The 22642-nt window shown below is 37.2% G+C and overlaps 1 protein-coding gene across 1 annotated transcript in view; it reads right to left on the reverse strand.

The window, feature by feature from the left end:
* Window positions 1-13950: 13950 nt before the first annotated feature.
* Window positions 13951-22642, reverse strand: part of parvab (parvin, alpha b) — a 17159-nt gene continuing 8467 nt past the window's right edge. Inside the window, exons 2-10 of the mRNA XM_016235096.1 lie at window positions 21218-21307; window positions 21053-21123; window positions 20277-20379; window positions 20042-20182; window positions 18815-18912; window positions 18579-18637; window positions 14884-14903; window positions 14126-14343; window positions 13951-14033 (exon numbers count right to left, since the gene is read on the reverse strand). Coding sequence (XP_016090582.1) covers window positions 14219-14343; window positions 14884-14903; window positions 18579-18637; window positions 18815-18912; window positions 20042-20182; window positions 20277-20379; window positions 21053-21123; window positions 21218-21224 — 624 coding nt within the window. The 5' untranslated portion in view covers window positions 21225-21307 and the 3' untranslated portion in view covers window positions 13951-14033; window positions 14126-14218. The remainder of the gene's footprint in view (window positions 14034-14125; window positions 14344-14883; window positions 14904-18578; window positions 18638-18814; window positions 18913-20041; window positions 20183-20276; window positions 20380-21052; window positions 21124-21217; window positions 21308-22642) is intronic.

The following is a 22642-nucleotide window of genomic DNA, read 5'->3' on the forward strand; positions in this document are numbered from 1 at the left end:
ATATATATATTTTTTTTTTTTTTTTTTTTTTTATGTAATGCAAGTTCTTAAGTATGACTAAAATCCCACCAGTCTGGTTGTTATAAGGTTGGGTGTTATGAGTCGGCCTCAATATCTGTGCACTTGCTCTGGAACACTTGTTGTCAAACGAATCCCTTTGGCCTAACATATTTACTCGAAGTACCTGAGATGACAGATTTGAAGTTTATATTTCACATGTCAGTTAATGGTCACAGCATGGAATTAAAACAACAAATAATTGTATAATGAATGAATTAATTATAATTATAATCATCAACTCACAAACCCCAGTTTGGAAAAACCTAGACTAAAAGACAGAGGTGACACGCAACGTGTTTAATCTTTCAAATATTTGATTATGCATTGTGTATACTTGGAATAAAGATATTTTCAGATATACTTCTTGGTCCCTTCTTTAATGTGAATTTATAGGATCTTTCCACCAGGCAAAAATACAGATTGCTTTAAAATATTAACACACCTTTCCTCAACAATCTGCACGATTTGAGGTATCATTCACTTCCGTAGCACAGGAAGAATTTGTATTATTAAAGTGATGAAACATGAAAATTCTGTCATCATTTACAAACCCACATCATTCTTGTATATCTAACTTTCCTTCATAAAAAAGGATGAGAATGTTTTGTGTTCCGCAGAAGAAAGAATCATATGGGTTTGGAACAACATAAAGGTGAGTAAACGATTGAATTATAATTTTTAGACAAACTATAACTTTAAAGTTAAGGGGTTTGTTCATAGCAAGCATATTAACAAAGATACTTTTTAGTTAATTAGACATAAGGCAAAATGAAAACAATTCAGTTGCAGGGGCTTAAACGGACATTAACAAACACGTGAAACAAGCTGTAGCTCCTTTGCTTGATTGAGCGTCTTTTCCATGTCCATTATCAGCAGTGTAATCTGATGTGGGCAGATAAAGCCCCAAAGGCCTTGTTTGTGTGTGTGTGCGCACTTTGAAGACTGGAGTGTGTCAGCCTTTTTGCTCCAGGGGGCTAAAGGTGCACAAGGTGGTACGGCTCTGGTTTAGTTTACTCCGCTGTTGCCCTGTGACCTCACGTAATCAGGGGCCCCTGCGAGGCCAGGTGCAGAGCAGACCCAGCCACAGAGCTCTACTCTGCCTATTCAGACCCTCTCTACAGAGCTTTACCAAGAGATAAGGGCTGCGTCAGCCAGAACCATTCACTGATAACAACACAGAGCTTCATTTCAATCAAAGCATGGAGTGACGGTGGCAAGGAGAGGTCCTAGCTAAATCAAAGCCACCATATGGCTTTTTCATCAGATTTTGATATGTCTTTAATTGTAATGACTTTGAAATGAAGCACTTTCAATTAAATGAAAACACAGCAGCAACTTAAAGAAGATGCCAGTGAGGAAAATTAGTTTTAAACAGCGTCCAGCTGGGCACGAATTGCAAGTTGAATTAAAATGTGTTTTAATAACATGCCTGCTTGGACAAAAGAGCTTCAGTATGATGCTGGACGCATTCCAGTTGTAGTTCAAATATGAGACTGAATACTGTATATATGGAGTCGCCACCTTGTGGTCAGTGCTGGGGCCTCACAGGTCACACTGTCCTCAAAAACACTTATTGAAAGGAAATCATTTGATCAAAATTTTATTAAAATCATTTTGTTGACAAACAAAAGAAGCAAATATTTTGACGCCTGAGAGCTTATTTAAATTTTCAGAGTTACATAGAATAATACAACCTATTCATAAACAAACAGTCACTCAAGAAACCAGCTTTTTATATTTACTGGAGTAAATGTGAGAAAGTCGGCCTCGATAATATTAATTTGCTCTGAGACAGGGATTCCCTAACTTTTTTGGCAGCTGAATCCTTTTCGCCTATAATATATACTTGAAGTACCTGAAATGACTGAGATTTGAAGTTAATATTTTAATAACAAATCATTTTCACACACACATTCAAATGTTCATGGTTTTCTGATGTCCATTATGTCAGGTAATGGTCTTGACATGCAATTAAAAAAGCTTTTTTTCCCAATTTGAAATATGTATTATTATAATATAATAATTATGTTTCTTTTAGAGTGACTATTTGTTTATGAATAGGTTCTATTATTCTGTGTAACACTGAATTCCCATACCGCACAATTTAAATAAGCTGTCAGGCGCCAAGATATTTGCTTCTTTTGTTTGTCATCAAAATGATTTTAATTAAATTTTGATGACATTATTTCCACAGCAATTTTGCATGTCAGTTATTACACTGGCACTCAACAGAGGAATCTGATGAAAAGCAACATCAACAATATCAGGCATTTAATCAACATTTCTCAGTAATGAACTCTTTTTTTTTTTAAGTAACGGCATGTGTACACAGCTTCCTGTCCCTCTGATTAATTCTTTAATTGTTGACCAGTGCCAAACACATTCCCCCAGTGATTTCAAATATTTTCACTCCTTCTGCCTTTTTCGTTTTAGTTTATTATTCTCAGAAATAGTGCATTATTTTTATTTTATTTTAATAGTATTCAATTTAATTTTACATTTTTATAATTGATTACTTATTGGCTTTTCATCAACTCACAAACCCCAGTTTGGAAAAAAAGTAGCAAATTCTTAATGTCAGCTTAATTAAATTTTACACTATGGGAAATCATTGTTGCATAGAATAGAATCTATTCATAAATAATCTCTCTAGATCTTTACAATTTCTAAATTAAACGTGGGCAGTCCTCATCCAAAACTCGTCGCCACAATGTTTGGATGTTCTGGATGGTTGCCAAAGCCTTGCAATGTGGTTGCTAGGATGCACTGGTTGGTTGCTAGGGTGCTCAGGGTGGTTTCTGGAAGGTTGCTTACTGGTCCAAGTAAAAACAGCTCATCAACCAGCACTTGAGTCCTCCCTTCAACATAAGTCTAAGGGATTTCTGCAATACCTTACTTGGAAAATTAATAGCACACCTTTCCTCAACAAGTCACTCTTTGCGGTTTAATATACGTATGTCGATAACAGAGCATTTAATAGTGCATATGCACTGTGACAGCAGAATAAGAAATCCATCTGAATATGTACTGTGAGGTTTTGAGATGTCACTGTGTTACAGTAACACCACTCACTGCCGTGCTCTGGCTGAGAACCAGGAAGAGCACCAGTCTCCAAGCAACAGCTGAGGTTTTTGATGTCCAAATGTTTGTGGACTAAATGTCTCTTTAATTCAATTCTGTAATGCAGTGTTTGAAGATATGGATCAATGGCTACTGCCTTTGATGGTCCTCCTGGTACTCAGAGGCATGTCATTGTGACAATCCCACACTGCGGGGACGCAACAAATAAAGCTATGATCATATTCTGCTGCTGATGTTGCTCTAAGAGAGAAAGGAGGGGGGTTTAATAGCCAATCCTTGCCAGAAAAGGATTAGCCACACATGCTATATGACAGACCAGCACACTGAAAGGGGCACATATTGTTCTTTTGTGTCCTCCCTATTTCTGAGAGCATGCTATTAGGTTGATGTAAGAGGAGCACAGTGAATGACAGTCCATTCATCAATGTCACTTTACATTTTTTTAAACATCGCAAGTCTCTATTAAGACACGATTTTGGCAAGAAATGATTTAATTAAGCAACTTATTTCCATTTTATACTAGCAAAAGCCCTGAATGGTGAGGCTCAGCGTGAGTTTTCAGAAACAAACAGGACCTGTCAAAGCTATCTTAAACTGGAAATAGCTTCTGGCATAACTTATCCATTAAATATGATTAAAACCAGATGTGAGGGATGATAAGATCAGTGACACAGGGCTACAAAAATGGGTTTTAGCAGCTATATTAACCACAGCAGGGGCAAATTGATCAAAATGTTTTACTTAGGTGTGTATTTACCAGTATTTCATTTACATATTTTAAAAGGAACATAGTTGACATATTTAAGCAATAACGTACAAGAGATATATTGCAATATTGAGAATATAAGCCACAGTTAAAGGGGTCATATGATGCGATTTAAATTTTTCCTTTCTCTTTGGAGTGTAACAAGCTCTTTGTGCATAAAGAAGATCTGTAAAGTTGCAAAGACTAAAGTCTCAAATCCAAAGAGATATTCTTAAAAAAGTTAAGAGTCAGACACACCTACCTAAAACGGCTCGTTCTAACACGCCCCCACATGTCTACGTCACAATGTGTAATGCATTTGTAATGGGTTTTAATGTTTTTGTCTCATCGCTCTGGCCGGACATGGCATCAACAGTATGGTGAGGGGCGTAACATTTCCGTCACACGCTTGAGGTATTCGGCCAATCACAACGCACTGGATAGCTGGCCAATCAGAGCACACCTCGCTTTCAGACCGATGAGCTTTGTAAAAATCGACACGTTTCAGAAAGGCGGGGCATAGAGGAGAAACAATAATGTACAGTATGTGGAAAATAATGTGTTATTTTTACTTCAAACCTCATAAACACATTTCCTTACACCAAATACACAAAATAATGTTCTTTTTAGCAGCATCATATGACCCCTTTAATGAACTGTGTTAGGTATGATGTGCTGGATGTCTATAATTCCTTTAGCCATGACCACATTCACAAATAAAACCAAAATAACAAAAATATTTTATCAAAGCAGTCATATAATGATAAATCATTATTTTTTATGATCTTTTTAAATAAAATATCAACAATTTTGATGTATTATGAACATATACTATAACTCTCAGAACTCAAAACCGTCTCCCCATTTCAAAAAGATCTGTAAAACTGTGTAAACTATATATTGCACAAATATATAGCATGCAATATATATTACAGATTAACAGGACAAAGAAAACAGTAAAAAAAAAAGTTAATCAAACTAGTTAAATCAATCAAATCTAGTTAATGAAGTTAAAGAATAAAGAATCATGCTATAAACCGTAGTCTCAACCTCACATCTGTTGCAAAACTTAAATCTGATTGCCTGACTTCTATAGCAGTTCAGTCCTAACTAACATTAACATGGCTATCATAACATGTCTGAATCAAAATTTGGACCTTTTTGGATTCTTTTATGGAAATTAACAATGTAAAACGGAAATGTGTTAGGACCGTTGTGTTAGATTGTTATTGTTTGCATCCCTCATAATGGTCTATAAGTTTTTTTTTTTTATTGTTCTAATTCTATGAGAATAGGCAAGGTTACACTACAACAATAACGACAATGACAGGGGATGATTGATAAAAACAGCCAGTCAGAGTCTCATCCTGCTTTAAAGAGCATGAGCATTAAAAGCGGCAGATGACAAAACTGCAGGTCACGCTCATAATAAGCAGAACATTATCGTCCATTGTGTGAATGCTAATATGAGTTATCTTTATAGTTATCAGCCTTGTTGTGTGAATGGACCTTTGCACTAAGTGAATTTAAAAGAGATGGGTTTGACTTTGCACCAATGGGATAAAGTAAAAAATATTATTTTCCAAGCTTTGCCACCCCTTACCAGCACATAAATAAATTCCTGAGTGATCTCATTTTATTAGTTGTGTCCTCTCACATCTATAATGGATGATCAGGTGAAGTACTTCACTTAGATGGGAATATCTGTGGCATAGATAAACATGAAAGTACCGATCGTTTGTTATTGTATGGCAGTCTGTTATTGTAGTGAGATTTAACCCCTAAACCCCTAAACACTATGTTAAGCAATGTTAATGATAAGCAACATAAACTGTGACTAGACAATTTGCATGTCAGTCAGATGGCCTATTCCTGTCTAACTGTACAGTTCTTGGCAAATCGCAGCAACACTGTTGCCAACTCTCGCAAGATAAGCAACCGCATCTTATAAAACAACCCCCAAAACAAGCCCAATATTTTTGGGGATGATTTATTATCATCAATATTATTTATTATCAATTATTTATTACCAATAAATGAACCTGCAACATATTAAACTGAAACCACTCTTGCAAAAACAGATATGTTATTTTACAAAAAATCAGCAAACTGCAACGAAGTGAGAACAAAAAACTCATCTCCAATCACCTGTGAGCAGAATAGGATTGGAGAGACGGAAAAGGAGAAAAACACAAGAGCTTCAAAGGGGAACTGTAACATAGCCACATATTTATAGCCTACTAAAATATAGGCTATTCAAACCAAATGTATATATAGTTTTAGTATTAGTATAGGACTATTTGTTTTTTATTACAGCCCATGATAATTAATACATTACAAAAACATTGTAAAACTTTAAAATTAGGCTAAAAGAAAGTCATCCCACTCCTCTATGTCTACTTCTATCATCGCTTGGATTACAACGTCACGCGTCTTCTTTTTGAACGTGATTTTCTCCATTGAGGGGGAGGAGGGGGCGGAACATTTGGCAAATTAAGCTGCAGCATTTATATTATTGCACTGGTTGGCTATGAACTGTGAGCAGACAGAGTGTCAACCAATGCACTGGAGAATACGGCGAACATAAATAAAGAAACGAAGTTGCTTGTCAGATTTCCCTAAAAAGCAACCATATTTTTTTAAATAAGCCCAAAAAACCGCAACCCAGGATTTTTTCACGCAACTTTACAAAAAAAGAAGCCCAAAGTCACATATAATACGCGGACTTGGCAACTATGGCAGTGACGTATTTTTGTAGGCAAACCCAGGAAGTGTGGAATTTGTTTTTATATAAAGGGGTCATATGATGCGATTTCATTTTTTCCTTTCTCTTTGGAGTGTTACAAGCTCTTGGTGCATAAAGTGGATAGCTGGCCAATCACAGCACACCTCGCTTTTTCAGAACGATGAGCTTTGTAAAAATCGACACGTTTCAAAAAGGCGAGGCATAGAGGAGAAACAATAATGTACAGTATGTGGAAAATAATGTGTTTTTTAACTTTAAACCACATAAACACATTTCATTACACCAAGTACACAAAATAATGTTCTTTTTAGCAGCATCATATGACCCCTTTAAAAAATATATTTTTCCATTGGCTTTTGGATTATTGCACACTCTAAAAAATGCTGGGTTAAATTCAACCCAGTGCTGGGTAAAATAGGGACAAACCCAGCAATTGGGCTGTTTTGACCCAGATTTTAGAGTGCAGAAAATAAGCTCTGTGACTAATAAAAGTTTGATTCTTACATGTTTTGTTCATCATGACCTAAGTCATAAACATAATTGCCAGAAGTAAAAAGCTAAATGTAGGCTATCAAGCAACTACACCATGATCTCATGACTTCAAGGTCACCCCCATAGGCTTCTGACAACTGTTTAAGTCTTTATTTAAAAAATGTTTTCTCTTAAAGTTTGAGTTAGAATAGATTGCAAGAGAGCAATTATAAACACAACAAGGCTGTAATAGCAGATTAGTGAATAGATGAGTTTACCTGTTCTGTGTGATGACGTTTAATGTCCCCGACAAACTCTGTAGTCCCATTTAGCCACTTGAAAGCAACCGTCTTTCTCGAGACGAGTAAAAGCTTTTTTTTAATGATACATTTTATGTCATAGACTAAAATGTGAAAATATCTTGAGCTTGTGTTCACCACAGACCATGTTTCAGGCATTTAAAACCCATTGAAAAAACAACAACAACACCATTGACTCAGGGATGATGGAACCGGAAACTAAAATGCTAATTCATTTAACATACGTCAGTACATTATGCCTACAGACCTTCATCAGACAAAGTTCTGGCTACACAAGGCTACCTAAACCTTGACTTTATGATTTTACCTTTAAGATTTCATTGCTACATTTTGCTAATAAAATTTAACATGAGAAAAGCTTCGAAAGCACTCTCTGGTGGGAATAGATGCCAGAGGCCTTCTAATAATCCTCTAAAGACACTGCTTAGATGCTGGAATCAATTACTCGTAATGACCAGGATCTTTAGTACAAATCAATAGAAGCTCAGATCAGATGCTTGGCCAGCGAGAGTCAAGCATTTAGCAGCTATTTCAGTGAATCCTCGCCTCACCCTTTTGTATTTGTGAGTAAACAGCAGTTCTGGCACAGTGAAGCTGAAACGAGCTCATGGTTGTGTTTGATATTATGAAGGGAGGGATCAGAAGGAAACTCAGGGGAAGGTAATTGCAGCGGGCTACTATGGGGACACCACTATTCACCTTCTTACAGGACGCTCGATTGCACAGGTGTTCTTCACTTTGATTTCTGCTCTCAAAGGTGCTTCTCTGATGAAGACACACTGGCCACTTAATCCCCTACCTCTAATGATAATGGGGCGGCAGAAAATCCGTCAGAACAAAGGTTTATCGAAAGGAAATTTTTGCAGACTCTCCTAAACACGTTTCATATTTAACACCGGCACTTAACCACAAGCCAAAGTATATGATAAGAGTACATTATTTTTCAAAACACTTCATATGCCGGACAGGCTGCAATGCGGGTCTGCAATTTAGAAGCTTCAAGAGAAAAAAAAAATTAAGAGACAGACAACCTAAAATTTTTTAGGACTGCTATGATACTTATGCGCTTCTCAGTATGAGACTTCCTGTAGAATTACTACAGAAAACATTTTTCTATACTGGACTACACTGTTCGTTTTTGTCTCACCACTCCACATACACTTTAGAAAGTACACTCTAAAAAATGCTGGGTTAAATACAACCCAATGCTGGGTAAAACAGGGACAAACCCAGCAATTGGGTTGTTTTGACCCAGCGTTTGGGTTAAATGTTTAACCCAACCTTCTGAGTAGTAACCCAACTGCTGGGTTAAAACAACCCAATTGCTGGGTTTGTCCCTATTTTACCCAGCACTGGGTTGTATTTAACCCAGCATTTTTTAGAGTGTAGTAACCTTAAACAACTACCAACCCTTAAATTAATTTTACTTTTGGTGAAATAGTAAATGCAGATTTTGCTCATGCCTGAATTTGCTGCGCTTATCAACAGAAAGCTGCTTGGTTTTAAAGTGACTTCTGGGTGAGCTTTGATTTATACATTGCTACACTATTGACAATGGACCTTTTTTGCTTGCAAAATTTCTCTGAAATATTGCTAATGTGACCTTTAGACTGAATGTATAGCTGAATACCTATATATATGAAAACCTTGAAATGAGTGAAATGTGTCTAAATAAACAGACTAGACCTAAAACATGCATTCATGGAACCTGAGAAAAATGTGTAGACCCTAATACCATTCTTGAGTAAACCATTGCATTCAGTTCGATATGTAGGAATGACATACAACTTTCAGCTTTTGTTATATGAATGAGGCCCAATGTCACTATAACCTAGTCAGCTATACCATCAGTCCATAGAGGTGCCTGCAGGATTTCATCTAAAGAAACCTGACTAGGAAGTGTAGGCCTACCCTTATTGTGTACAGTAGAAAGATCAGGGGGATTATTTAACACCATCAGAAGAAAATGTTTGAAAAAGCAACACCAAAAAGTTCAGTTCAACTTTGAATGAACCAATCATGTATGAGTTTTGAATGCATGTACTTTGACTACTTCTGTTCAGATTTGTCACACTCTATATCTCTTTTGCAGGAGTGCCAAGTACGGCCATTTGTCAGATCTTCACCAAACTTTGCACATGTCCGCTCTAGACCTGGTAAGTTAAATTGATAAGTTAAATCGGTAAGTTAAATTCATTTTAGTTATCAAAAGAATTTTGACCTATTAAACTGTGTAGCTGATTTTTATTTTATTTTTTGTCTTTTGTGGCCCGTTATTAGTAACATGCCTATATGTTGTGTGCACAGAGTTGAAACTTCTCAAAACTTTGTACATGTGGAGAAACTTGCTTAGTTTCATGAATTTGTGATGTTCACAGTGCAAACAGTAAATTCTAATCTATCAGCCATTTCAGCTGGAAGATGATGGCTGTAATACTGATGATCACTCACGTGGGTTATTGGTGCTAGAACCCCGATGATTGCCACTTGTGGCTGTATTTATATACAACTTTTAGAAATGGTTTTATGAAGCAACACTATATTCAGAATATGTAAAAAAAATTAAACACCTATTACAAACACTACAAATATTCCATGTAAGCATTGATAATCAACTGAAAAGTTGTTTTGCTTTGTGTGTGACATTCCTCTTTTTTGTATTGTTTTCCATTTATGGTACACAGGAAATAGTTCCATGTGTTGAATTCATAGGGAGTTCATTTTCCAGTCATGCTGACTTAAACCTTCACATTGAAAAAAAAACGTTTAAAGGGGTCATATGATGCGATTTCAAATTTTCCTTTCTCTTTGGAGTGTTACAAGCTCTTGGTGCATAAAGAAGATCTGTAAAGTTGCAAAGACTAAAGTCTCAAATCCAAAGAGATATTCTTTATAAAAGTTAAGAGTTAACCACGCCTACCTAAAACGGCTCGTTCTAACACGCCCCCACATATCTACCTCACGATGTGGGAAGATTTGCATAACGCTGCCCAAATGTTCACGCAAAGAAAGAAGGCGTAACTTTTATTCTCACTGTTGTATTGTTGCCGCTGCCGCCATGTCGTGAAGGCACTGTGTGCTTCGTTGTGAAAGCGAAACTACTTTGTTTGGTCTTCCAAAAGAGGACGATGTCCACTTCGTCATGCCTAGAGCTGATCGGCTTTCACCATGGACGAAGCGGAGTCCAGTCCGGGGTCGTCACATGTGGTTGCTGCTCCTTCGCCAGCTCACTCTAGCCCGGCCTCAGCTCACGCCAAGCCGCAGCTTCTGCTCACTGTAGGCCACAGTGTTTTTCGTTGTGAAAGCGAAACTACTTTGTTTGGTCTTCCAAAAGAGGACACGACTACAAATCAGTGGTTAAATTGTATTTACAACACTGTTTCAGAACAGTTTAACCCAAATATCCAGATGTGTGCAGCACATTTTATGGAGGACTGTTTCCTGATCCTGGTAGAGTAGACTACAATGCCGGCAGTTCTGACTCACAGTCTGTAAGTACGTTTTCATTTAAAGGATTTGCCACTGATGATTCAAACACGAGTTTTGGGCAGTGTAGAGTAGCGCTTGTTGTTTGTCATTCCCCGTGATCACAAATGCAGACAGGGTTTTATGTTTATGTGGCGCGATGCAGTAATCTCTAGCTTCCACTATCTGTCATATGCACGTTCACAAGAGAGTGGCGTTCCAGCGGATGACGTAGGAGTACTTTTTCTGATTGATGGATGCACTTTATTTTGCTTCAAAATCTTGACCACCATTCTCTGCAATTATAAAGCTTGGAAGAGCCAGCCATAACTCAGATTGTATTCATCTGAAAGAAGAAAGTCAAATATGCGAGGATGGCTTGAGCATGAGTAAATTATGGATGTAGCATACGGTCATGCAGAATAAGCCATTAATATGTGTCTTATAAGTACTAATAAACAGCCACTATGTTACTAATATGCATGCTAATAAGCAACTAGTTAACAGTGAGAATGGGTCACCAAACTGAAGTGTTACCCTGAATCTAAAACTATTTAAACAGCACTGTTGTGAAACTAGTTTTTCTTTATTCTAGACAGACTAAACAGAATAGAATATTTAAAAAAGTCACTCCGCAGGACCATTTAAAATAAACCAGTGAGAGCAAAAAGTTAGAAAATTGTGGTAACCAGTTACAAAATATACATCTATAGAAATATTAACATAAAATCTTTGTTGATTAAAAAATCTAAAGTCCATAACTTCTCATTCACTAAGCCATTGCCCATTGCTAAGGTGTTCTGAGTGGTTTTTAGGGTGTTACTAAGGTATTCTAAAGGTGCACTCACAATAGAGATATTTAGGTGTGCAAAAATAGTCCTTTGTCATTTGTCAATATTGTAGTGATGTACAACACACAACGGCCCAAGCAAAAAGAGCCCACATGCATGTAATATCATCTAATCTCTAGCTATATTAAAATCCTTCACCCTGCAATGAGCAATAATAATGATGCTTGCCTTAGCAATCACCACTAATAACATCAACACATTTTATGGTATCAATGTATTTTGCATTAAACCTCATTTAGTGAGAACTGCCCATGAGACATATTATAAGGTAGGCCACAGTAGTGGCAAAGGCAGAATTTTATTTTTGGTCGGGCCTGGGCAAAAGTGAGCGGGCGCTAGTTACTAACGGACAGAGTCAGACTCAATATTCAGGTCATTTCAATCTTTTCTTTGATCCTATTGAAAAATAAACCGTATAGAGCACTGGAAGACACGAATAGTAAAACTACCACGTCACTTTCACAAACGTGCACATTGTCAACATAACCTAAAATCATTCACAATAAACCCAATCCCTAAATACTGTTGCAGATTACAGTACCGCGTTTAGGCATGCCTAAACACCATGGACCACGATTTCTTCCGAGGGGGGGGGCTTGTCGGGACCACTTGCAGTAGGCCCACAACACACTAAACATGCCCCTGGCAGATTACAATAGGCTAGATATAGATATAATTAATATAGATATAATTAAAGTGTATAAAGTTATTTTATTCAGAAATGTCATGTTTCTAATTTTTTTATTTGTTAATTCGCTATTTAAAGGGGTCATATGATGCCCATTTTCCACAAGTTGATATGATTCTTTAGGGTCTTAATGAAAAGTCTGTAACATAGTTTGGTTAAAATGTATCAATGGTAGTGTAAAAACACCTTTTTTTACCCTGTCAAAAACAGCTCTTTTCAGATCAAGCCGTTTTTGAAACATTTTCCTTTAAATGTTAATGAGCTCTGCTGCCCCCGCCCCTCTCTTCCGAGCTGCTCTCAGAGAGACTGTTTACTTTAGCTGCATTCATCGTAAAACTTGCTAATTAGCACGTTATTAGGAAAGGCGATTTGCTAAGATTCATTACAAAACACTTCTTCTGTAGATGAGGCTGGATCACGAATGATTCGTAGACCAAGAGATCAGAGTCAAAGAGTCAAAGCTCTCCGTTTGTAAAACCTCTCAAGAAATAGTGTGTAATCTGCACTTGCCTTTTTTCACCACATTCAGTTTATCTGGTGCATGGTCAAAAAGTGTATCAAAGGCATCTCGTTCTGTGAATAAGACATGATTTCTCATATGCAAGGCAGCACTAGAGAATGTAAGTCAAATTGTATTTTTATCACTTTACAGTGAACAGTGGCCCAAAAAAGCATTCGGACACTGAAGCTAAAAATGTCAGAAAGTATTAGATATTAAAAAAAAGATAGTAAACATTTTCTCAAAACCAGTAGGCAATTAATTTTACCAACTGGTCTCAAGGTGACTTTGTGTATGACTTAATGTATGAAGTCAGTTCTCAGTTTTGAGAAGCATATCCATTGGTTTATCATTTAAAACCAGTATTTCTGGTGCAGCACCATTGTTTTACAAAATAATTTTTTTTTTCTAATTTTGCTGCCCTGCACAACTACTTATTTTTCCTGTCCATGTTTGTTATATATTTTTTCATAAAATTGTATAACTATATAATTAATATTACTTAAATATTTTATTAAAGGGGTCACATGATGCGATTGAAATTTTTGCTTTCTCTTTGGAGTGTTACAAGTTCTTGGTGCATAAAGAAGATCTGCAAAGTTGCAAAGACTAAAGTCTCAAATCCAAAGAGATATTCTTTATAAAAGTTAAGAGTCAGTCACGCCTACCTAAAACGGCTCGTTCTAACATGCCCCCACATGTCTACGTCACGATGTGGGAAGATTTGCATAACGCCGCCCAAATGTTCACGCAAAGAAAGAAGGCGTAACTTTTATTCTCACTGTAGTATTGTTGCCGCCGCCATGTCGTGAAGACACTGTGTGTTTCGTTGTGAAAGCGAAACTACTTTGTTTAGTCTTCCAAAAGAGAACGATATCCACTTCGTCGTGCCTGGAGCTGATCTGTGCTGGTCGCTGAGGAAATACATCAACTTCACGCTGTCGATCGCTGTCTGCGAAAGGTTATTATATGTTTTAATTATTAATTTAGAGTAATTTAGAGTACCTTATGATCAAAATTTTCAGGGATGAGGAAGAAGTTATAGAGGGGCACAAAGTATTCTTCTAGGAGTCCCATCAGTAAGACCAGGTTCACGCCATCAGCAAACTGGAGGAGATCACAAAACTGATCAAATTAATTTCAGTTTTTGGAGATCTCTCTACTGATATTCAAGTCAAGTTGAGTCATGATCACGTTACCTGAGTTTTCAGCTCTGATACCTCCAGATTCAACTTGTTTAAGTGCTTGTTCACAAATGTGATGAGTCTAAAAAAAAGACCAAGAGATCAGAGTCAAAGAGTCAAAGCTCTCCGTTTGTAAAACCTCTCAAGAAATAGTGTGTAATCTGCACTTGCCTTTTTCACCACATTCAGTTTATCTGGTGCATGGTCAAAAAGTGTATCAAAGGCATCTCGTTCTGTGAATAAGACATGATTTCTCATATGCAAGGCAGCACTAGAGAATGTAAGTCAAATTGTATTTTTATCACTTTACAGTGAACAGTGGCCCAAAAAAGCATTCGGACACTGAAGCTAAAAATGTCAGAAAGTATTAGATATTAAAAAAAAGATAGTAAACTATCATCATATTATATTTTATCATTACATTACTATTAAAATATATGATTATTAGTTTATTAATCATATATTTTTAAAATAATTTATTAATGTATTAATTTTAGAATAGCAAAATCATTCAATATAATCACATAATATCATATAATAATGAAATTACATGATTATATTAAAGGATTTTGCTACTCTAAAATGACATTTATATGTATATATATATATATATATATAAATTATTATTTTTATTATTAGAAATAAATAAAAATATATCTAAATATATATTTAGCAGACATCTAAATATCTAATGTAGTGCGGCTTAATTGTGAAAATATTTTTCGGACCACTGTATATTAATTTAAGATGTGCAAATTAAATATAATACACACTATATCTTCCAGACAATGCCCTATGAGGAAGGAAAAAAAACATTATTATTTCAGTATCAACTTGAGAAACAAAAGAGATCAACAATCTATTTATGTTTGAATGAAAGTGTTTTACAAACAGTCTAAATGGCAAAATAATTACCAAATTCAGAGGGACGTATCAAGAGTGCCAGGATGAAAGGCAAACAAAAAGATTAGGGGGGAAGGGATGCTCCGGTCCCAAGAGTGGGCCGATCAACAGAACTGGGTTCCAGAATAATGGCCTAGTGGAAGTCTGCCCAGCAGCGGCTCGCCTCCACACAGTCAATTCTGCCCAGCCAGAGGCATGTCTCAGCAGCTGCTGCCCGAGTCCACATCAGCAGCCAAGGAGCTGCTCTCTGCCTTATCTCCCAAGCTAATTTGAGCCCGCTGGACCGCTGGACCGCTGGAGCTCCGGTGCTCAACCTCTAGAACCACTGCAAAGCTGCTCAGAAACAGGAGGATCCAGCTCACAACTGACACACACACACATGTTGGTATTGGTGTTTTACGGGGACTCTCCATAGGCGTAATGGTTTTTATACTGTACAAACTGTATTTTCTATCGCCCTACACCTAAACCTACCCCTCACAGGAAACTTTGTGCATTTTTAGATTTTCAAAAAAACACAATTTAGTCTGTTTTTAAAGCCTTTTGAACTACGGGGACATAGGTAGTGTCCTCATACACCCCATGTCATTATACAAATTTGTGTCCTCATAAACCACCCAAACCAGTGCACACACACACACACCCTGTACACCACAGCTCCATGACTGGCATGTCACTGTATGATCCAACCTCTGGATCCCTGTTTACTTCATACTTTACCACATAAACCAAACATATACTATAATATTATACAATACAATATCTGCTTTATACTCCCGTTCTCTGTCAAGCTTATTGTTCATACTCATAAATTTCCTCCAAAAGGATCTGTTTTTGTTTTGCAAAAGCTATTAGCATTATAAATGCATTTATAGCATATAAATGTTCTAGGGATTGACATTAGTGCATTCCCTTGTGAAAAAGAATGTTAACGTTAACATACTTTAAAAAAGAGTAACTATTATGTAAATAATGTACTTTAAAAGAATATATGTAGGTTTTTGAACACGTAACTGCATGTTACTTGCAATTAAATGACAATGTATTATAGTTTAAATTGATATTAAGTGTACAGTAATTAGTTGACCTTAGGAGGGATTTTTTGACCCACTAAACTAGGACTGAAGTACATTATTAAATGTAATTTCATAATTACTTCTATTTATATCTTTGAAATATGCCGAATGTACTGACAAGTATTTATAGTAAACGTATCCTAAAGGGGTGAACGGAGACGTTATGTTGACACTGATGTTTGGGTTTCCCTTGGGAGCCCCACTCACCACTGAGTAGTAAAAAACAGGCCAATGAGACATTGGTGAGTGGAATTTGCACGCCCAGCAACTACTCCATGCCCACGGGTATATAAGAAGGCAGCTTGCATTCACTCATTCAGGTTTGTGCTGAGGAGCCGAGACTGCATCCCGGCATCACAATGAGGAGGGTCGTTGCCGCTGTTCCTATTTCCAACATGAAAGAGAGCTTCCGCTCTTTGGGAATAATTGTTGGTATAGCCGCTGCCAGATGTATTACATTGGGGGAGCGTACCTAGTCCAAGCGGAGAGGGACACTACGGAGGCCACATCCTGCCCAAAGGGAGGTAGCATGTGTAGAGTACATATGGACTGACCGAGAGGGAACAGTTACATTTGGGGAAGAGACTAACGCAAAAGCTGGACAGAAGCAAGGGGAAGACATGGGTATACCAAGAGTAAAACCATACCGTGGAAGGAGCACACAAGGTATCACTTCAAGGGAATCACTACATGTGGAGCACTGAGCTCAGTACAGTGGCTGACCAACAGGCATGTAACACAGGTACTGAGCCTGACGTCAGGCTTCTCCTCCAAGCCCAACAGCCAGAGGTGCTGAAGGAAGCTCAATTCAGGGTTCATAGAGTGAGGAACACGTCTGGCAAGATAGATGGTGCTCGCACCCCAACACACTGGAAGAGACTGGTTAAATGTGGAGATTGTAGAAGCTTGCGAAGGTGTTAGGTGTCACCCAGCCCGCAGCTCTGCAGATGTCTGCTATAGAGGCACCATGCACCAATGCCCAAAAGGATGCTACGCTTCAGTGGAGTGAGCTCAAACTCCTAGAGGGCACGGCTTGCCTTGTGTTTGGTAAGTCAAGGCGATGGTATCCACTAGCTAGTGGGCCAACAGTTGCTTGTAGACAGCAATCCCCTTCTGCTGGCCTCCAAAGCAAACAAAGAGCTGTTCAGAGCTTCTGAAGCTCTGTGTATGCAACACATGCTAGTTCACCACCTGGTCCCAGAAAGGAGTGGTGGGAACTTTGGGCACGTATCCAGGCCAGGGTCTCAGGACAACAGGACAGTCAGCTGGCCCGAAATCAAGGCACATTTCACTGACCGAAAATGCCTGCAGGCCCCCCACCCTCATGATCAACTGACTCTAGTAGCTCAAAGGGAGTACTCTGAATTCCTGTCAGGACCACAGAGAGATCCTAAGAGGGGATAAGGCTTGGCCTAGGAGGATTTAGCCTCCTGGCACCTCTTAGGAACCTGATGACCAGGTCGTGCTTCCCCACGGACCTGCTGTCCACAGCATCATGATGTGCTGCGATAGCAGCAACACACACTTTCACGGTGAAGGGGTACAGCCTCCGCTCCAACCTTTCTTGCAGAAAGGAAAGCACCACACTGATCGGGCATCTCCGGGTGTCTTCTCTGCGCACCACTCAGCGAGCAGACTCCACTTCAGGGCATAAGCCTGCCTAGTAGAGGGGGCTCTGGCCTGAGTGATAGTGGCTATCACTGCCTGTTAAATTGTGCCCTCCTCCTGAGAAAAAAAGGACTTATTTTGTCGCGTGATTTGATCAGCATCTGACTTCAAAGGAGATGGGGGTAGAGTTGCGACATGCAACGGGAGCGTATACCTACTTGATGGCTGATGTACGCAATGGTCACAGTGTTGTCCATACAGATGAGTGCTTGCCCTGAAGCTATGGTCGAAACCAGCACAGGGCCAGCAGATGTGCCACTGCAGTTGAGGAGCCTGAGGCTGCATGCGCATTGCACACAGTGCCCCAGACCGTTCTGGAGGCATCTGTCGTAACTACAACATGCCTGGACACTTGTTCTAAGGGCACTCCCACCCAGTAGGAAAGCAAGGTCCGACCAAGGGCTGAAATTCTGGTGACAACTCAGCGTGATATAAACATGGTCTTGGGACATGTAGCCAGTGTTAAAGCTCTCTCATATGCATCAATCCGAGCGGTGTCACCGCGGCAAGCGGAAGAGCAAGCAGCCACTTTGTAGAACATCTGATTACTGTAAAAATAATTTGCATGTGCAACCTGTAGTATACTTTGGGATTTAGGTGACCTTTTCATTAATATTATATTATATAACAGTTTTTAAAAAATATAATTTTAAGGTTTGAAATACACTACAAGTTTCACCATCATGAACTAACAACGAAGAGCCTTTTTTACAGAATTAATCTTGGTTTATCTAAATGTAATGTTTATTTATAAATTATATTGTTGGTCATTGTTAGTTCACAATAGTGCATCATACTGTAATTAATAAAAAAAAACATACCCTATGTTGCCTGTAATTTCCTCCTGAATCTGCCGAGACTGAAGTATTCCTTCTCGTTTCTGTTGGGATTGAGAAACATTTTACTAAATAACGTGAAAAGAGCAAAGAAAAAGTTAATCATCTTTTATAATCTTATTTTATAATCTAATATCATAAAATTACCATGATAAAGTTTCTGGATTTGTTACTACTGAACACAATCAGAACTATTAATTATGAACAGAAAAGAAAAGCACTTGAACCACTACAACTTGAATGGACACATGGTCTGGCAGTCTGATAGGGGCCCAGAAATACTGAGAAAGAATGGCCACAATGTCCTTAGCATGAACAGCTGAGAAATACACAAAAGAATAAATAACAGGAGGGAAAAAATCTAATGCTTTCTGAATGAAATATATTCTACATTCATCACAATGAAAAAAAAGGTCAACAATGAAAAATGCAAAAATGTATGGTATATCCATCACTGATTATCAGATGGTGGATTGCAACCCAAAAATGACACAATTATTGGCAGCAAGGAAAAATATTGCTAAATATAATTAATAACACAAACATAAATAATATATTGGGAATATATTATGGGAAGACCTAGACCTAGACCCAATACTTGCTCTTTTTGGGGTTAAAGGTGATAACATTACAAAACCAAAGAGTACATGATTGCATTTGTGATGCTTCTTGCACAAAGATTGATTCTTCTGAATTGGAAACATAACCCCCTGTTGTTAAAGGAATAATTCACCCAAAAATTTACATTTGTGAAAATTTACTCACCCTCAGGCCATCTAAGATGTAGTTGCGTTTGTTTCTTCATCAGAACAGATTTGGAGAAATGTAGCAATACATCACTTGCTCACCAATGGATGCTCTGCAGTGAGTGGGTGCCGTCAGAATGAGAGTCCAAACAGCTGATAAAAACATCACAATAATCCACAAGTAATTCACACCACTCCAGTCCATCAATGAATGTCTTGTTAGCAAGTCTCAACTCTCAGTTTGACAACCATAAAGTATCTGTATACTGTTTGTCTCAGTTTTGAGAAGCATATCCATTGGTTTATCATCACAACTACTTATTTTTCCTTAATTTCCTTTATAAAAGTTAAGAGTCAGTCACGCCTACCTAAAACGGCTCGTTCTAACACGCCCCCACATGTCTACGTCACGATGTGCGAAGATTTGCATAACGCCGCCCAAATGTTCACGCAAAGAAAGAAGGTGTAACTTTTATTCTCACTGTAGTATTGTTGCCGCCGCCATGTCGTGAAGGCACTGTGTGTTTCGTTGTGAAAGCGAAACTACTTTGTTTGGTCTTCCAAAAGAGAACGATATCCACTTCGTCGTAAAAATGAACTTTTGCAAAAGGGAGAGACGGCTGGCAATGTACAGTCTATAATACAAAATACAGTCTATAAAATATATCATGCAAATTTTTAAAAAAGGCCAAAGCTACATACAGTCAACATTCCATTCAGTGTTCCTGGAGGAAATTTTGAGAGTGTCACTGATCTTTTCCAGAACTGTCTGCAGCTTCTGTTTCTGAGCGATCTCACACTGAGTCACCTCAGCCACATTCAGCTTCTCTCCCTCCAGGTTCTCTGGGAATAAATACACAATTTATAGGTTATACAATAGAGTACTGGGTCTTACTGGAACAACAATATAGGCTCTTTTCCAGAACAGATTCCTCACCAAAGAGTTTTTGAAGAACCTGCCCATCATAGAGGTCTTCAGCTAGATCCTTAACAATGATTCGCTGTCCCACCAACACGTCATTGATCCAGTAAATGAGCACCTGTCGTTAAAGACCGGAGAAGTGGAGATGCTTGGATCTTTGAAATGTTAATTGCAAAAAACTATTGTACTGCAAAACTTACAAGTTACAAGTTAATCATCATTGCTTGCTTTCGTGGCTCAACTTTTAAATATCCTTTCCCGTTATTCTAAGTATTATATACACAATTATAAATATATATACTGCACTGAAAAACTTTGGTGGAGGATTTACTTTGAAACAATTTTAACTCAGAAATTGCTAGTCAATTTCCAAAAAAAAAAAAAAAAATGTTTAAAGTGGAAAGTAACACATTCAGTTTAATGTGACATTTTGAAGTAGAAAGACTAAAATAGTATTTTCTTTTAAAATGTGCTCCAATAATCTTAGTTTTATTTACAACATAAAAAATTTTTTTTTTTCAATGTGTGCTTTCAGTTATTTTTACATATATTTCCTATTTTGGTTGCCATTGTGATCTTTTTAGTCAGTATTACTTTGTATAATAACATTAGATCAGGATTTGAACGTTGTGTCCCTTTGCATGACAGATGACAACAGTAACGCTCGACTAACTTGTATTACTTCAGAGTTGCGAGTTGAAGCTCTCAATGAACGTCTTAGCTTAAAAATACCAAAACTTGTGAAAAAGATCAAAGAAGGAGTTGTATTACAATCATTGGAGCTGATTTACCTTCATTATCTCTTGGAGTTTGGGATCGTTCCTTGAGTTGGGATCAACCATGGCACGGACTTCATTCTCATCTTTTGAGAGATCACTGGGAAATACAGCAGCTCTTAGTACGACAGAGGCTGTGTAGTTCATGTCTGAATCATCAGTTATGTTGAGAATGTTTACCAAGCATGGTGTCTTCAGGGTCCAGCTCAAACAGTGTGGGACTGAGGGGCAGGTTAATCGCATTTATTCCCTCCTCCTGGAGCTCAGACACTATGAAAAGAAATGTATCACTACATCAATAAAATATGATACAAATGTAACAAAAAAGGGTTTCTCTTTAACCACTTTATGCTTTATGAAAAACTGAATTCTCCTTCATAAGATTTCAAAGCACTATAAAATATGCTGTAATTTTCAAAATTCTGAACTTAAGACCCTTTAATGAACCTAAGTTAAACCTCAGAGAGAGTCAAAAATCATCACTGATGCAAGAAACCTTGATTAATATTATCAGTCAATCTGAGGAATATAATATTAAAAATATACACTTCATGCTATGACCTCATAAAATGTAGCGTCATCTAGCAGCAATTCTCAAACAACTGGCAGAGCTGAACACATAGCTCTTTTGAAGCTGTGCCTCTCATCGCTGGAGGTCAGTTATGCAGTATTGGCCTCACTTGGGAGGGGTCTACTCAAAGCGTCTCATTTAATGCTATGCATTCATCCCTGAACACGTTCAGCTTAACAAAAGAACTACAACTCAGACCTTCAATCAATAAATTGTGCAATATTCGTCAAAATAGAGAATGTTTAGAAACCGCTATAAAAACACATTTCAACATTGTTGAAGGTGAGGAGTGTATTTTTAGGCTTGAAAAAATTATATTGTTAATTTCATATTGCATATTAAAATAAGTAATACTTAAAATACTAAATGCTTATATATACATAAATACTAAATACGTATGTCATGCATAATATGCAGAGACAACTATAAGCCATTTGCAGTTTTACAATTTTACAAGAAAGACACTTAAGCATACTTTTAAAAAGAGTGCTTATAAATAAATGAAATAATAAAACTACACTTAAGTGCAAACCGAATGTAATTTTTTCAGACATGTAATTGCATGTTATTACCATTAAGATTCATTTATATTAAATGCATTGTTAAAATTTTAAGTGGTTTTATTTAAGTCACACTTAATTAGGACTTAAGTACATCTTTATAACTATTTATATTGTCTTTAAAAATGATGGTGTGTTGCCAAATATACTAACAAGCATTTATGGTAAACTAAAATATACTTTACTGTAATTTCTATTGAAACATGTGTGCATGTATGTAAATATATTGGAAATTGCACATTTCTAATAATTAAGTTTCAATTTAGTACACATAAAATATATTTATTTTAAACTGTAAATGTAATGTCGAATAACTACCTGCATTTAAAATGACTTTACATGAGCTTTACTATGTTAGTCAACACATCAAAATAAGTGTACTTTTTAAAAGCATGACAAAACATTATTAAAACATAATGCTACTTTAAAGTAAAACTGTTCATTTGACATTAAAAGTGATTAGAAACTTTTTTT

Source organism: Sinocyclocheilus grahami, unplaced genomic scaffold, assembly GCF_001515645.1.
Source record: "Sinocyclocheilus grahami isolate Dianchi unplaced genomic scaffold, SAMN03320097.WGS_v1.1 scaffold462.1, whole genome shotgun sequence".
In the NCBI taxonomy this organism is placed as follows: Eukaryota; Metazoa; Chordata; class Actinopteri; order Cypriniformes; family Cyprinidae; genus Sinocyclocheilus; species Sinocyclocheilus grahami.